The sequence below is a fragment of the Melitaea cinxia genome, chromosome 8, assembly GCF_905220565.1.
Source record: "Melitaea cinxia chromosome 8, ilMelCinx1.1, whole genome shotgun sequence".
Taxonomy (NCBI): Eukaryota; Metazoa; Arthropoda; class Insecta; order Lepidoptera; family Nymphalidae; genus Melitaea; species Melitaea cinxia.
Window position 1 is genome coordinate 15,834,925 of NC_059401.1, and position 16,311 is coordinate 15,851,235.

At 34.6% G+C, this 16,311-nt stretch overlaps 2 protein-coding genes across 2 annotated transcripts; one reads left to right on the forward strand and one right to left on the reverse strand.

Moving 5' to 3' along the window:
• Positions 1 to 1,767: 1,767 nt before the first annotated feature.
• On the reverse strand, positions 1,768 to 5,785 carry LOC123655916. Its single transcript, XM_045591658.1, has 4 exons — positions 5,511 to 5,785; positions 4,718 to 4,889; positions 4,399 to 4,530; positions 1,768 to 2,052 (listed from the first exon to the last, which is right to left on the reverse strand). Exons 1-4 carry the CDS (start codon positions 5,621 to 5,623, stop codon positions 1,819 to 1,821), a joined length of 651 nt encoding a protein of 216 aa, XP_045447614.1. The 5' UTR covers positions 5,624 to 5,785; the 3' UTR covers positions 1,768 to 1,818.
• A 623-nt stretch (positions 5,786 to 6,408) lies between these two features.
• On the forward strand, positions 6,409 to 16,073 carry LOC123655570 (poly(ADP-ribose) glycohydrolase). Its single transcript, XM_045591338.1, has 12 exons — positions 6,409 to 6,666; positions 7,222 to 7,383; positions 8,040 to 8,149; positions 8,455 to 8,598; positions 8,910 to 8,992; positions 9,776 to 9,811; positions 9,860 to 9,983; positions 12,003 to 12,133; positions 13,332 to 13,519; positions 14,739 to 14,979; positions 15,307 to 15,431; positions 15,624 to 16,073. The coding sequence occupies exons 1-12, from the start codon at positions 6,424 to 6,426 to the stop codon at positions 16,017 to 16,019; spliced, it is 1,983 nt and encodes a 660-aa protein (XP_045447294.1). The 5' UTR covers positions 6,409 to 6,423; the 3' UTR covers positions 16,020 to 16,073.
• The last annotated feature ends 238 nt before the right edge of the window (positions 16,074 to 16,311 follow it).

A 16,311-nucleotide genomic window follows, 5' to 3' on the forward strand; every position in this document is an offset into this window, starting at 1 on the left:
AGTTTGTAGGTGTTATAGTTTCGGAGATTTCGTGATCAGTGAGTCAACCTACCATCCCCCGTTTTAACCCCAAAAAGGGGTTGATTTCTAAAGATGCTTTATTTGGACGTCTTCTCATCATCTATAGAGCATACATTTAAAATTTCAGGTCTCTTACTTCAAAACATAGGATTTTCATACAAACTTGCAACCCCCGTTTTACCCCCTTAGGGGTCGAGTTTCATAAAATCCGTTCTTAGCGGATGTCTACGCTCTATAAGAAGCCTACCTGCCAAATTTCAAGTTTGTAGGTGTTATAGTTTCGGAGATTTCGTGATGAGTGAGTGACCTTTCGCTTTTATATATATTATTATATAGATTAGACAGTGGCGTAGATGCTCTGACATATCAAAAAAAAAAAAAAAAAAAAAAAACTAAAGAGTTTGTATTATACTGATTGGACAACTTACACAAAAAAATCATAATTAGATATATTTACATTGAGATTTAGCACGCGTCATCTGTGATTGCAATCGTAATGACGACGTAGGTACGCTTCTATAAATACGGTTCTCCATTATCAATTTACCTTCGCTTTGCTTATCCGTGATAGACATCGGACAATTAGTATCGAATGTAATCAATCTCCTTCGTGTGTTCTCCACTCTACGTGACATTGGCGGAATCAACCGTGGTTCACTGGCACAACTGAAAGCCATTAACCTAAAGAAGAAGAAGCCATTAAATCAATCAATCAATCAGTATGGAATGTATTTCAAATGTTTAGTAGGAATAATCAGAGATAGTTATTACTGAAGCTGGTCTTTAAACATTTTTATATTATATACAAAAAATGATTGGTTTTGTATACGTACCGTTAGAACAAGAATTAATTAGACAAAACGAAAAGTTTTCTGAATACTACCTGTATTCAGAAAACTTTTCGTTGTCCGAGCTTCAAACATTGTCAAAAGATATTGATAATAAAATATCCGGTTTACGTGAAAAGTCACCTTAATACGAGTAATAAGTGCTGTTTAAACATTAAGGTCATGGTGATTTTTTAGCTATTAGTTAGTAAATAGCATGAATATACTTTTTTACGTTTTACAATTTTAACATGGCAGATCTTCGCGCACTGATATCCTATGTTTAATCTGAGTACTTAGATGGAGTTAATTTCGATCTACGAATAGGTTCTGCGGTTAGACCCTTAAGTGACTTTCTAAGTTTGTGATAGGCTTTAAATATCGAATGTCAAATGCGAAAATTCTAAAAAATTATAAAATAAAAAGAGAAAAAGAAAAAATATATATCTAATTAAATAAGGTGTTGTAGAATGTAAGGGAGCGTTCATAAACCACGTACGTAACGGGGGAGGAGATAAGAGCAAAGCTATGTAGTTTTTATCACATGGAAAATTTTTTATGAAATAAATTTATACTTGTTCACGAGGTGACACGAAAAGCTACGTTAGGCTACATGAGGGGAGGGAGGGGTCTAAGAAGGGCTAAAATATGACCGTTTTGACGTGTTTTATGGAAGCTCCCTAAGTGGCCATCTTACTTTGTCGATATTTTTAATATGAATTGTTATTATATCGATGCTTATTTTGTTGAAGATCAAAACTTGTCTCTGACTTGATAATAAAAATGTCTGCCAAAAGACAAGACTGTGTCTCCTTCTACCAAAAAAATTCATCTCCCTTTGTTTTCAATCTCATCAGCAATAGTAAAAATCAGTTTTAAATGAGGTTTTCAAAGTTATTAATAATAATAAAAACAGTTATTTATTGGCTAACAACTATATTTACAAACAACATAACTTCTCAATCTTCTATTACTTCTGCTTCTCCTTTTCATATTCTTTTTCCATCTCCAACATTTTGTGTCTTAAAGAAAGCGTATTTTTCATTTCAAAATATGTGATAAAGGCAGAGGCAGCCATTTGTATCAGAGCAATATAACTTAAAGTACCAGTAAAAGATTTTGTATGCTTCTTCAAAAACCCCAACATAACTTTTGGTCCTTCAAATAGGTGAGGCACTCTGTATGTTGAATATCTGTTAGCAAGCTAGAATAAAACAAGACAAAACTTTTAAAATGGAGTAGATATATAACACTTAAGGTGTGCTTATAATAGGTACAATAAATATTTTTGAACATTTTTTTTGGATTATTGATTTTAGATATTACTAGCTGACCCCACAAACGTTGTTTTGCCATATGTGCTATAATCGCCCCCCCCCCCCCGCCCCCTATAACATAGATATGAAAAATAGATGTTGGCCGATTCTCAGACCTACCCGATATTCACACAAAATTTCATAATAATCGGTCCAGCCGTTTCGGAGGAGTATCGTAACTAACATTGTGACACGAGAATTTTATTTATAAGGTAAAGTTATGATCTTTCTAGTTCTGATAACTGTTCTGTTTAGTGCTGCGAAAAGACCGTCAACGCCGGCAATTACGGGTTCGATTCTCGCTAGGGAGATATTTATCTTTGTAGAAAAAATCAAAATGAATCTATTAATCAAAATGAAAAAAAAAATGAATCTAAAATGATTGTCGAAAGTGTAATTCTTAAAAATATTGTTAATTCTCTTTTTTTGTCAGGTAAATATCTGTCTATCTTCTCTATGGAAAAGAGCAGTGGCTTGGGGGGGGGGGGGGGGCATGCAAAGGTGGCATCGTGCTTTGGGCGCTACTACTAAATGGGCGCCAAATGGTCCGCAAAACAAAAAACAATATTGCTGGACATATTTTGTGGCTTGTCTTGGTTTCTGACATTTCTTATGTAGTAGTATTGTATTTCTGCTTAAGCCAGATATTTGTATATTTGCAAATGTTTATTTATGGTGTGGTATATGTGTGGTAGTCACACACAGACATATCTTTAATAATAGGTATATAATCCTTGGGACAACACTAGTTATTATCATTAACAAACAATCACTAATATTCTTGAAAAAATTATTTGACTTCACAGTACAATAGTAATATAGTAAGTTAACTCTTCATTTACGCACATTTTCAAAAGCCCAGCTTCAAAACTATTTCAGTTCATTGTAAAAGTGCCTCAGTATTATATAAATATTGGAACGTTCCATAGCTTAATTGGCTAGAGCGCCGACACGGTCAGTCGGAGACGCGGGTTCGAATCCCGCTGGAGCGGTCAATTTCTGATATGATATTAAAAAAAATACTTTTTTTTTTATATCTCCCCAAATTAAGTTCTTCAAAAGCTAGGTTTAAGATTTTTATTCACACTAAAAAAAAAAAAAACAAGATACCATACTGAGAGTATAATTAAATTAGTGGTAATTATGTACAATCGCGGAGTGTAATTTATGGGGTTGGGGGGGAGGGGAGGAGGGTGGGTTTTCACCCCTCCGGCAAACTATTTTCGTGTAAACCCCGTTGTTACAAAGATATCGTGGTTAAAGTTTTAAGGTTAAATTTTTAAATCGGTCACTAATTTATGGGGTTAAGGGGGAAAAGGGGGGTTGGGAGGGGTAGGAAGGGTGGGTTTCTACCCCCCCTGACAACTATTATCGTGTAAACCCCATGGTTACGAAAATATTCTCTTCAACTCTTCACTCAACTCTTCACTCGACTCTTCAGACACAGAAACACAAGGCTTCGGAAACGCCATGGTAAACTCACAAAGTAAGGTAAAGCTTTAGATTAGGTACAACCGAATTTCGGGACCGTGGGGGGAAGGGGGGGAGAGGGTGGGGAACGCTACCCCTGGTACCACTGTCACACCTCAGAACCCCATGGTTATGGAGATATCCATGGTTAAAGTTTTGAGGTTAGAAGAAGAATTTCGAAAGTTAGAGGAACGCTTGGCTCCGGCGCTGCGGGAAGTGCAGCCCTTCCTCCGCGCCTCCGCGGCACAAAAAAAAAACACTCTAGGGGTAGGACAGACCAAGACCACGTGGACAGTGGGGTGCTCCGGTTCGGTTTTGGGTATTTTTCGAATTTCTAAACCTATATTCTAGCACGCAATGTTACTAATTTTATTAGAATATTATGTCTGACGCGTTATTTTGTTTAAAAGTGGCGTTATTTTGTTTAAAAGTGTCTATTCGTCAGTCGTTAAAGGTCAGTTCGTATCGTATTTTCATCTTACAGTAAAAATCGTTTTTACGTAAATTTGTTGGAAAATAACGCGTGATAGTCGCAGAACGGAGCATGAGTAAACTTACCGCAGCACCAGAATTAAGGTGGAGTCAAAAATAACAAAAATTTAACCTTAACCTTATCTCTGTAACAACGGGGTTTACACGAAAATAGTTTGCCGGAGGGGTGAAAACCCACCCTCTTCCCCCCCCAAACCTCTCTTTCCCCCCAACCCCATAAATTACACTCCGCGGTTGTACATAATATCCAAATTAGTTATTTTAAGACTTACCATTAATGCAGAAGTAGGTGCCAATATCATAGGATATAATAAGCCTAAAGACATTTGTAAAGCTGTTGACTTTACTTCATAGCAAATGGGACACAGGTCACTCTTCATCAGAAGCATGTCTGTTCCAATAATCTAAGAATAATATATAAAGATAAATTATTACAACTATAAAAAATGGTATTATTCTATCGCAAAAAGTGTTTATCACTTAAAAATAAATTTTACTAACAATTTATTTAAATAAGTAAAAAAATATATATTTAATTACTTCTATTATCTAATTATAATTAGAACATTATATATTATTTGGAAAACTTACATGTTTATGAAATGCAATTGTGAGCAAACCAGGCATCACTACAAGAGGAATACCTGATGAAAAATGACCATAACTTCCAAGTTTAAACCTCCATCTATAGTGTCTATTTATCATGATACCACTTATTGAATTAATTGCTCCTAAGACCATGGGACCATAACGTAATGCCCAACTGAAATATCGAATAAACATTGTTTTCTAATGTTTACACAAATTTCAATCATTATAATGAAACAACTTTTTCAGATTTATCGGAGGAAAAAGTTGTTATTCTTCTTAGACTTTCAATTAATAATAAAAGATTAACAATGTGTCTGCAGTGATTACAGCTACTGATTGATCATAGGTTTGATATTTGCACATGACTAATATTGTATTAGATGTTATCTATTATAGGCCATAAAGATGTTTGTTGCAGTTTTGGCATCTGTGGGTGTGCTGCGTATGTTTGTAGACCATATCTAAATAGCAAACAACAGTGGGGTTGTTGTTCAACGGCTATAACGTAGTACGGCGTTAAAGTATCTAAGATGTTCTGATGTCGAGTTTTCTTCATCATTAAAGCCTATCGTATGCTTCATTAGCATTGATGTTAAAAAAAGAAAAAAAATCGGGTAGGGTTTTTAGACAATAATGCAATTATTATGATGCATGTTAGATCTTAACAAACATAGTCCGTTAAGTCTTGATAAATTAAGAAAACGTTAACCAGCTTCATAAATTATTTACATCGGCGATGTTAGACAATCATAACCTTAACGATAATTTAATATTTAAATTTATGTAGACTTACGTCTCTTTTAAGGAATCCCATTTCGATATAACGTCCCATATATAGCCTGTAGCTTCAATTTCATTGAGTACAACAGCATCTTTGGGAATTTGAGAACCTTTCATTAAAGCCATGATGGCTTACTATTTACTGTCGAACTCTCGATTAGTTTTAATTTTTGAAATAGCACTAGTTAATTAAAGTTAGACATCTTTTATTTAAAATATTCAGCTGTTTGAAAATATTTCTTCGTTTAGAGGTTATTAAATTTATTAAAGTTTAACTTCAAAATTGTCAATTGACAAGTACCAGGCACCAGCTGTTGTTTATTTCAGGGCTTAGTTACGTTACCAATTACCATTATAAAATACCGGTAAATAGAGTTAATCTTCGGCTATAACTAGTAGCTACGCGACTTTACGCGACCATACAATTAAAATTTGTCTGCATTTGTCATCGGGTATAGACATTAGTCAAATTACATTTTATTATTATATAAATACAATACAATATGGTTTATACGGTTAGATTAAATATTTAGGTTTCCGATTCCGGTTTTGGTTTTCCGGTTCTGTGATTTTCCGTCAATCGCAATCAAAATCAACTGACAAATTGTCAAAGATCAACTTTAAAGCATTAAAGCTTAAAAATGGATTGAAAGTTGAAATTTCCCTTCCTTGTCCATTAACTTGTTGTTTTTTTCATAAACGTATTTTAATTTCAGTTCTATCTATACCTAGATGATTTAATATAATGAACAACATTTGATGAATTTTTACCGAGGTTATACTAAAATATTCAGCGCTTGTAAGTGTCGTTTGGGTGTCGTTGACACCGTAACAAACTAACAAAGATTGTTAACGGTGCTGTTGATAAATTTGTACGTTATATTTTAGATATTTCATCAAAAAATAACAAAATAAGTCGTCTCGCGATGTCTACTAGTTGCAAGTGGAAAGGTGTATCGATATCACAAATTATTGGTTCCGATACGCCATGGGGAGCCCCAGAGTTTCCTTTAGTGCAACCAGCGCACAACCACACAGTGCTATATCATATACCAACGAGTGGCGCGCAGTTAGATAGACCTCCTAAACCGCAGATCGGAAAGGATAAATGGGATCAGGACCATGTGAGAATGCCGTTTTCAAGTCGCAGCTTATATCCTGTTGAAAACGTAAGTAAACTATGTTTTTAACATATATTTTATGGAGAACTTTTTTATCCTATGTTAATTGATTGAAAAAGTATTAAGAGTAATTAATAACTCTACATACTAAATTTGGTCATAGATTCTCATTACAGCCTATACAGTCCACTGCTGGACATAGGCCTCCACAAGTTTACGCCAAAAATAACGAGAACTCATGTGTTTTGCCCATAGTCACCACGCTGGGCAGGCGGGTTGGTGACCGCAGTACTGGCTTTGTCGCACCGAAGATGCTGCTGCCCGTCTTCGGATTCGGTCATAGATTAAGACTAGCTTTTTTGTGTGTAACGTGAACACATGAGTTCACGTTATTTTTGGCATAAACGTGTGGAAGCCTATGTCCAGCAGTGGACTGTATAGGCTGTAATGATGATTTTGTGTGAAATAGTCACAAATGACTATTCATAATCTCCAATGCCTCCCAATGTCTATTTTCGACTACATTTTATTTATTAATTAATAAATTTTCAAATAGACTATTAGTAATGGTTATTTAATAATAATCATCTTAAATTGAAATAGATTGCTGGTAAAACTCAACTGAACAAGAGGTGGGATATGATTCAGAATGCTCTCAATAGGCCAATAAGGGATAGTAAGGAGCTGGCCAATGCTATACTTAGCTACAACACAAAGTTTAAAAACAGGTGGAGGTTTGCATCACTGCATGAATTATTTGAAGAGGTAAGTGTATAATTATTAATTTATTTATTAGGGATGGTACGCAGTACAGAAAAAAATATAAAAACAAGAATTAAATATAATCATTAAGGCCAGTTATGACTATCTGTTTAAAATTAAATTAACAAATGTGCAAATAAGAAAAGGAAAAACAACAAAACAAACAAGACAATAAAATCAAACATAAGTAAATACATAGTGGCTACGGTAGTAAAGAATATAGCCACCCCCTCTCTTCCCATGGGTGTCGTAAGAGGCGACTAAGGGATTACACAGTTTCAATACCACCTTGGAACTTAAAAAGCTGACCGATGGCGGGATAACCATCTAACTGCTGGGTTTGAAATACACAGGCCAAAGACACACAGCAGCGTCTTTGGTGTGACAAAGCCAGCCCTGCGGTCACCAACCCGCCTGCCCAGCGTGGTGATTATGGTCAAAACACTCGAGTTCACTCCATTTTTGGCACAAAACTTGTGGAGGCCTGTGTCCAGCAGTGGACTGTAATAGGTTGAAATGATGATAAATATTAAGTTTTTTAAATTATTTATTTTTATTTTATTATACACCACAAATAGATTGATTATAAAGTTGCTTTACTGATTTGGTTACATAATAAATCTTCATATCACATTATTTAAAAATTATTTTCTTTTTAGCATTTAGATGTAGAGGAAACGCGATACTTTTTTGATGTTACTCTTCCTGAAATGGTTAAGCTGGCTTTGTCTCTGCCGAAATTAGTACAATCACCTATACCACTGTTGAAGTAAATATAATTTTTTATGATATAAATAGTACATAATAAATTATAGTAATTAAAAATTAACTTGCCATTTTTAATAATCACAAAATTTCACGTATTACTGATATTGTACCAATGTTTAGTAATGTTTAATTTCAATTAAATATTGTAAAATAAAAATAAAAAACTACTATTCAAAATTTTGAGTTTAAAAATAAATATACACAATATAAAATGAATGGTAATTTTTTGCTCAATTTTTGTCAGACTTACCAACTGATTTGAATAATAGAATACGACAAATATTTATTATTAAAAATTTCTTACAGGCAGAATAAGAATCATTCAGTGTCATTGTCACAGCAGCAAGTTTCATCACTGTTAGCTAATGCTTTCTTTTGTACATTTCCAAGAAGGAATACGACAAAGAGAGATTCTGAGTATTCCTCTTATCCACATATCAATTTTAATGTGTAAGTTGATAATTAATTAAAACGATTATTTAATTATTGTTAGAATAGGATCATCTTTGTGTTAAATCTACAACATAGTTATGTTTTCATTCACATGCCAAGTTTTTAGATTTATTCTAAGTTAGTATGACAAAAAAAAGCATAGCAATACGCACAGGGTACAGCTATTTTATTTAATATTTTATTCTACAATACACTATGTATTTAAAAATTGTAGGATTAACACTTGTATTATCTACCGGACAAACTTTACATGAATTATAACATTTAGATTTTTCAACATTTTTCTTTATTTTTAAATTTATTTTTAGGTTGTATGAGTGTTCACCATCCGAAAGCATAATGGAGAAGTTGAAATGCATCTGTTTTTACTTTAGGAGGGTTTGCACAAAAGGTAATACTATTTCTTGTAAGTCTTGTTAGTTTTACAATATATTGTAGTCTGAACCTCTAAGTAAAAAGTAGTTAAAATGAAGTTAGCAAACAATCAATCGACTGAAAGAATTTTATTCTTGTCTCTGGTTATATGTCTGTTTCTATGAGAAAGGTTCCTAAAGCGTATACGCTTCAGCCTGTGCTTAATCCACCACGCTGTTCCAATTCGGGTTGGCGGATATATTCCCTACTATGGGTAACGATTGTTATCAGGTGTACATGATAACAACCGGGATCGACAGCTTAACGTCCTCCACGGTCCGAGACCCACAAGGACTGCATAAACACTCAGACCACGGCAAACACCTGTATGGCCAATACAAATGTCTGTCATGTGCGGGGATCGAACCCGCAACCGCCAGCGCAACAGGTACAATCCATGGCCGTGATCGTTGCGCCAACGCGGCGTCGAAAGCGTATATGATAAGTTAAATGGTAAGTATCATGTGGCCAAAATTTGGATGAATTTAGATAGAAGTACATCATATATCGTTGATTGCGTCTCTTTCGATGCTTAGGTCCAAGTATGAGTGTAATAAATTGAAGAATCATTGAATAAAATAGAAATAAGATGTTTTAAAGCAGGTTTGCTATTTGTAGACAAAGCTTAGGATTAGTTGGGCAATGGAAATTGTCGAATCGAGTGATTTACATGTGACGCACTCGGGACGGTCGACCACTGATCTTGGTGGTGTGTCATTAGAAGGTCAGAGAGTTAGAGCATTGGCCTGTTGCAGTACAGTCCCGGTGGGAGTGTTGACGGTGAGTAGGCGCGCCAGTAACGCAGCGCAGAGCAGAGCAGCGCAGTGCGCAAGAAACAGCGCAGCGCAGAGCGGTGCAGTGCAGTGGGCAAGGAGTAGCGCAGCGCTGGCGGCGCTACGCGTGCACGTGGACGCGGCTGGCACCATTGAGGACGCGCACGGCCTTATACAAGTCGACTTCGCCAACAGGTGAGTGCAGTGTTACATTATACGTATGTATCTATACCAAAATTATAAAGCAGTTTGTTTGTTTGTTTCTTTCTTTCTTTCTTTGTTTGTTTGTTTGTTTGTTTGTTTGTTTGTTTGTTTGTTTGTTTGTTTGTTTGTTTGTTTGTTTGTTTGTTTGTTTGTTTGTTTGTTTGTTTGTTTGTTTGTTTGTTTGTTTATTTATTTGTTTGTTTGTTTGTTTGATTATTTGTTTGTTTACGCCAATCTGAAGAACTACTGGTTTGAATTGAAAAATTCTTTTTTTGTTAGATAGTTCATTTGCCGAGGAAGTATTTGATTTTTTTTTTGACTAGCCCGTTGGCGCCATTTATAGTGACCCTGCTTTATGTTCCGCGGGCTGCGGGTTCGATTCCCGCCTGAGTCTGGGTGTACTATTTGTATTTATTTATATATATTTATTTATACATATTTATGTCTTATTTCTATGGCTTGGAGGCCTATGTCCAGCAGTGGACTGTAATAGGCTGAAATTATGGTTTTTTCTAAAATTGAGGCGGGTGAAGCCGTGGGGCACAGATAGTCTAAATAATAAGCGTCTAAATGAGCGAGACCCAATGCTGGGTAATGCATTTTCAAAAAAAAAAAGAAATAAAGCGTATTATTCGGTGCAGGATTATATAGTTGATAAAGATTTATGGACTTAGTGGCGCTGTATTTCATGCAAGATATTACTAATTTTGTGCTAAAACACAGTTTATTCATTGTTTTCAAACGAATAACTGCGGAGTTTCTTGCCGATTCTTCTCAGCAAAATCTACATTCTGAATCGGTGGTAGCGTTACTTTTACAAAAATAATAATCTCTTTAATATTTTAATTTGTAAAATGACGATTCGAAAATGCTCTTGGGGTTCTATTTGAATAAAGTTGATTTTGATTTTATGAAAGATGAATTTATTTTATCCCTTATACGCTGCTCGATTTAATATGCTACTTACTAAATTATTTTTTCGTAAATACGGGGTTTTCACTGGAAACCTAGAATTGAATCAAATTTTTAAAGAAAATTTAATACTTTATTGTATCGGTAAGCCACATTTATAGCGTATTCTCTTATCCTATACAATGCTTTATTTGCCTACGCAATGCTTTATTTTCCTCATAAAACTGATTTTATTCCTCGTTCGATTCCTCGTTTCGTTTTATGTCCTCGAGATAGGAAACAAGTTCCTTATTATAAAATATATATTTCAAGTTCTATTCGAGGTACAAAGAAAATAATTATTCGGATACACATTTTTTATTACGATTTTTTATCTTCTTCGTGTATGAACCGATTTTGATAAATCTTTTTTTGTTGGAAAGGAGATATCCTAAGTGTGATACCATGATAAGGAAAACAGGATCTGATGATGGGATCCCGGAGAAATCGGGCGAAACCCTCGAAAATTCGGATAACTTTTTACTGGGTGTACTGATTTTGATGATTTTTAATTTAATGGAAGGCCGATATTTATTATGTGGTCACATTTAAATTTCATCGAGATCTGATTACAACTTTTGGAGTAAGCTTTGATAATGCGTATTTACTTGACTATTTTTTCGTCTACCTACGTTGTATTAGTTGTCGATGTAATTGAAGTCGGTTTTTTTTCGTTTGCCAGCAAACACATTTATTATATGTTAAGATCATAATGTTTAAATTGTAAAATGGTCTTCTATTGAAGAGTAAGTTCGATTTCAATCAGATTTTATTAAATAAGAAAAGTAAATGTTATTATTTTAATTATTATTTAGTCAGTAAGGTTTCACTTTTAATCATTCTTTTCCGTCACACTTTCTAAGCTTAATAGTTTTGAATGCGTAATTATTAAACGCGTATTCAGACAGTTAAACATAAATTATTCAAATAATTAAATAAAATGTGTATAATTATCTAAGATTATATGATTGTGTTAATTTTTCTTCATTTACACACATATAGTGTGTTGTTTAAAATATTACTTATGTTTTTGGTTTATAACGATGTATTTTTTTCCAGATATCTTGGTGGCGGTGTCTTAGGCTATGGTTGCGTACAAGAAGAGATTCGTTTCATGATATGTCCGGAATTAATAATAACAATGCTATTTACTGAAGCATTGAAATCCAATGAAGCTCTTATGATTATAGGTAATTTTATATTTCAAACTAGTTTTTAGCTGTTAGCTGCTAGTTTGCTTCATAGTTTTAGAACCACGGTTTAACGCAAACGAACCAAGTGTACAAACAATTATGAGGCACATGAGGAAATATTTTAACCATATCCTGAGCAACTCAACTGGGAAGTACCTCAACCTTACTGAAGATAAAGCTAAATAATAATCGTCTCAAGTAGTGATTTTTGGTGAGTAAGGGGGCCAGAAGGTGGCTAGAGACCCTGTGGAGGTCAGGAGGGATGGCAACGCGTATGTCCGCCACTGGCTTCTATAACCGCTTACCTGTTTTTTTTTTTTTTATTTAACAATTTTTATACGTACAACATAAAATGTTTGTCATGATGACTCACGTATAATTCGTGTGCTTATCCCTGTAAGAAATTTCTTCCAGCACACCTAAAAAAGAACGGATACAGACAGAAATTAAAGTAGGTAGACGTACAAAAGAAAACATTAAATCATTGAAATATATACATATATATACGCACACACACATATATAGACATAAACTATAATGTTGTACATACACACATACTATTTTTTCGTCTACCTACGTTGCTTACGATTACCATATGCTTGTTAATATCACGTACGAATCTGTATACTGTCTGTTTATATTTTTGCTTGAATTTGTCAAATGTTGGTGTTAATTTTATGTGGAAACTTTTGATTGACTTCTGATTTGACTGACTAGCCCGTTGGCGCAGTTTGTAGTTGCCCCTGCTTCTCGGGTTATGGGTTCGACTCCCGACTGAGTCTGGATCTCTGATATATATAAATATATATAACTGTAGCAGTCGGCTGTTACCCATTACACAAGCATTAAGTTGCTTAACATAAGAATAGACGACCGTGTGTGAATGTTATAAGACGTTAATATTTATTTATATAAAATTCTCGTGTCACAATGTTAGTTACAATGCTTCTCCGAAACGGCTGGACAGATTTTTATGAAATTTTGTGTACATATCGGGTAGGTCTGAGAATTGGCCAAGGTGTATTTTTCATACTCCTAAGTTATAAGGGAGGGGGGATAACGGGGGTTAATAACATATAGTGCAAAACAACGTTTGCGGGGTCAGCTAGTTTATTTATAATTTTTTTTCTTGCATGAGTATTGTAATAATTGTTTGATTAATAAAATAAAATACATATATAAAAATTGTATCCAGGTTGCGAGCAGTACAGCAAGTACTCAGGATACGGTCACAGTTTCCAGTGGGCTGGCGAGTATGTGGATCGGACACCCTATGACTGTTCCGGACGAAGACGCTGCTCAGTACTAGCCATCGATGCCTTGCCGAGTCGAGGGAAAGTTCAGGAGTATAGGATTGAAACCGTTACTAGGGAACTTAATAAGGCAAGTTTTTTTTTTTTTTTTTGTAATTGTGGTAAGCCTGGTTTAAATGAAAATGGTATATTAGAACGGCACACTCATAACAACCGCTCAGATGTAGCGGTGAGAGTAGTCGCCTAAAACACCGACGGTTTGCGGGTTCGATTCCCGCTCGGGATGGATGTTTGTATTAGTGCATATATTTATTTCCGGTTTGGCTATCTGTCCTTGTGGGTCTCCCCACCGTGCCTCGGAGAGCACCTTAAGTCGTCGGTCCTGGTTGTTATCATAAACGGTAATCATGTACAAAACCGGTGACTTATTTATAGGGTTGGGGGGAGAGGGGTGAAGCGGAGGGAGGGAGGGTGGGTTTTAACCCCCCCGGACAACTATTATCGTGTAAACCCCGTGGTTATGGAGATATCGTCGTTAAAGTTTTGAGGTTAAATTTTTAAATCGGAAAAATTAATTTACCACCTTTGTGGTTAGAGTAACGCTTGGCTCCAGCGCTGCGGGAAGTGCAGCCCTCCCTCCGCGCCTCCAGCTTAAAAAAAACACTAGGGGTAGGGCAGACCAAGACCACGTGGACAGTGGGGTGCTCCGATTCGGTTTTGGATATTTTTCGAATTTCTATACCTATATTCTAGCACGCAATGTTACTAATTTTATTAGAATATGTCTAACGCGTTATTTTGTTTTTGTTTAAAAGTGTCTATTTGTCAGTCGTTAAAGGTCAATTCGTATCGTATGTTGATCTTGCAGTAGAGATCGTTTTTACGAAAATTTGTTCGAAAATAACGCGTGAAAGTCGCTGAACGGAGCATGAGTGCTCTTGAATGTTTAGCTCAATAGGTATTCCTACATTGGTATAGTTGGTACTGGGGCATTATAAATAATTGTGTTTGCAGGCAAATAAAAAAAAAAACAACTTAAATTTTAACGACAACTCATAAAAAGTAGGAAATTGAATTTCTTTAATTATAGTCGCATTATTACAGATAACTCAAACATACTCGTCAGATCTTAAACGAATGGGATCATCAATCAGTGGGATAATGTTCAAAACAAAACACAATTTTTATTTGAAAGAGTAACTTGCCGATTCTTTGCTGCACAATTTACATTTAAATCGGTGGTAGCTTTTCAACTAACTAATATAATTTTAATCTGTTCAGTTACGATTCAGAAGTGAATTCTTTTGGAGTCCGCTCAAATAAGTTAAATTTTGATTTTGATTTTCCAGGCATGGGTGGGGTTCTCATTTTACACGGGGGATGACCCTGGTCCCCATTTCCCCGGTGTTGCGACTGGTAATTGGGGCTGTGGGGCCTTCGGAGGCTCTGCCCCTCTTAAGGTGCTCATACAGATGATGGCGTTAACGCAGGCTGGAAGACCCATGGCGTATTACACCTTCGGAGATGTTAAGTTACGGGATGATATCATTCAAGTATATGAGTTGCTGGCTAAACATAATGTTACAGTTGGTAAAAAAATTGTTTTAGTAAATTTCTTTACATTAAAAGCACGATATAGTAATTTTTTGTTATATTACCGATTTAATTAAAGTATTTTGCTTATAAAAATATATCGTTACTGGACGGCACACATCCAGCTATCACTCATCCAAAAACATCTTACTATAATTTATAATATTAATAAATTTAAATATAGTTGAACAATATGATACATTTAGATATATTATATATGAGACTCAAATCAAAAACATATAATATTTTAAACGAAGTATCTCAATTTGATTAAGAAAATAGTTGTATATTGTTTTATACATTTGAAATAAACAAACCTTTCAGGGCAGTTATATGAATTAATTTACAAATTCTGCAAAGGAGATATTGAAAAGATCAGCATTTTTTCATATTTGGAACAAATTTTAGAGAAAAAAGTTTCTTCAAGCAAATCACAGCCAATGGATTATGTAAGAAACATTACATTAATAAGCACTTTCTACTGTTTTTACTTTATGTTATCCTTCACTAAATAGTTTGAATGGGTTCACAATTCCAGCGATAAGACTGCCTATGTTCATCTTTCTTTGTTAAGATATGTTATAATTATTAAAATTGAAAAAAAAAAGAGTTATTAATATGTATTCGTTTATTTATTTTAGAGCGATGAAACAGAAAAGTACGCAATACCAGCCTCGGTTGAAGAAGATTTTAACAGATCTCCAGAAATGTTTACACCAGATGAAGATGATGAGGTCACAGTCAAAGAAGAATTGTCCGACGCTAACGGAATAGATACATCATCAAGCGAACAAGAAGTTACTAACAAAACTAAAACAGGCCTAACTTCAAGATTATTTGATGCAATGGAAAAAATTGACAATGACAGCGGACAGTTAAATCTAAAAAGTCCTCAAAAATCTATATTCAGACAGAATTCTGAAATATCCGAAAGCTCTATGGACGTTGAGGAAAAATTGCAAACGGATTTATCATCAAATGATAAAAAGAAGTTAGCTAGAAAAATAACAGACTATTTTTCAAAGAAACCACTTTGATGGTCATTCATTAAATTGTATGTTTTTGTGTATTAAATATGAATTTGCTCCGTTTTTTGTTTTTAATTTTTCATGAATAAAATTACTAATATTTTTAAAAAATATTTAGGGCTGGTGAAACATCACCGGTTGTGAATCCTATTTGACGGATGACGATACAAATAGACTGACAGCGGGACGTAGAATAGATCAGTAGGACCTGTTTCTTCTCAATTAACAAAACTGCAAGTTTAATATTAATATATGCGCATAGAAATATCTCTTAAATATAGCAGAATACGATGGTAAAACA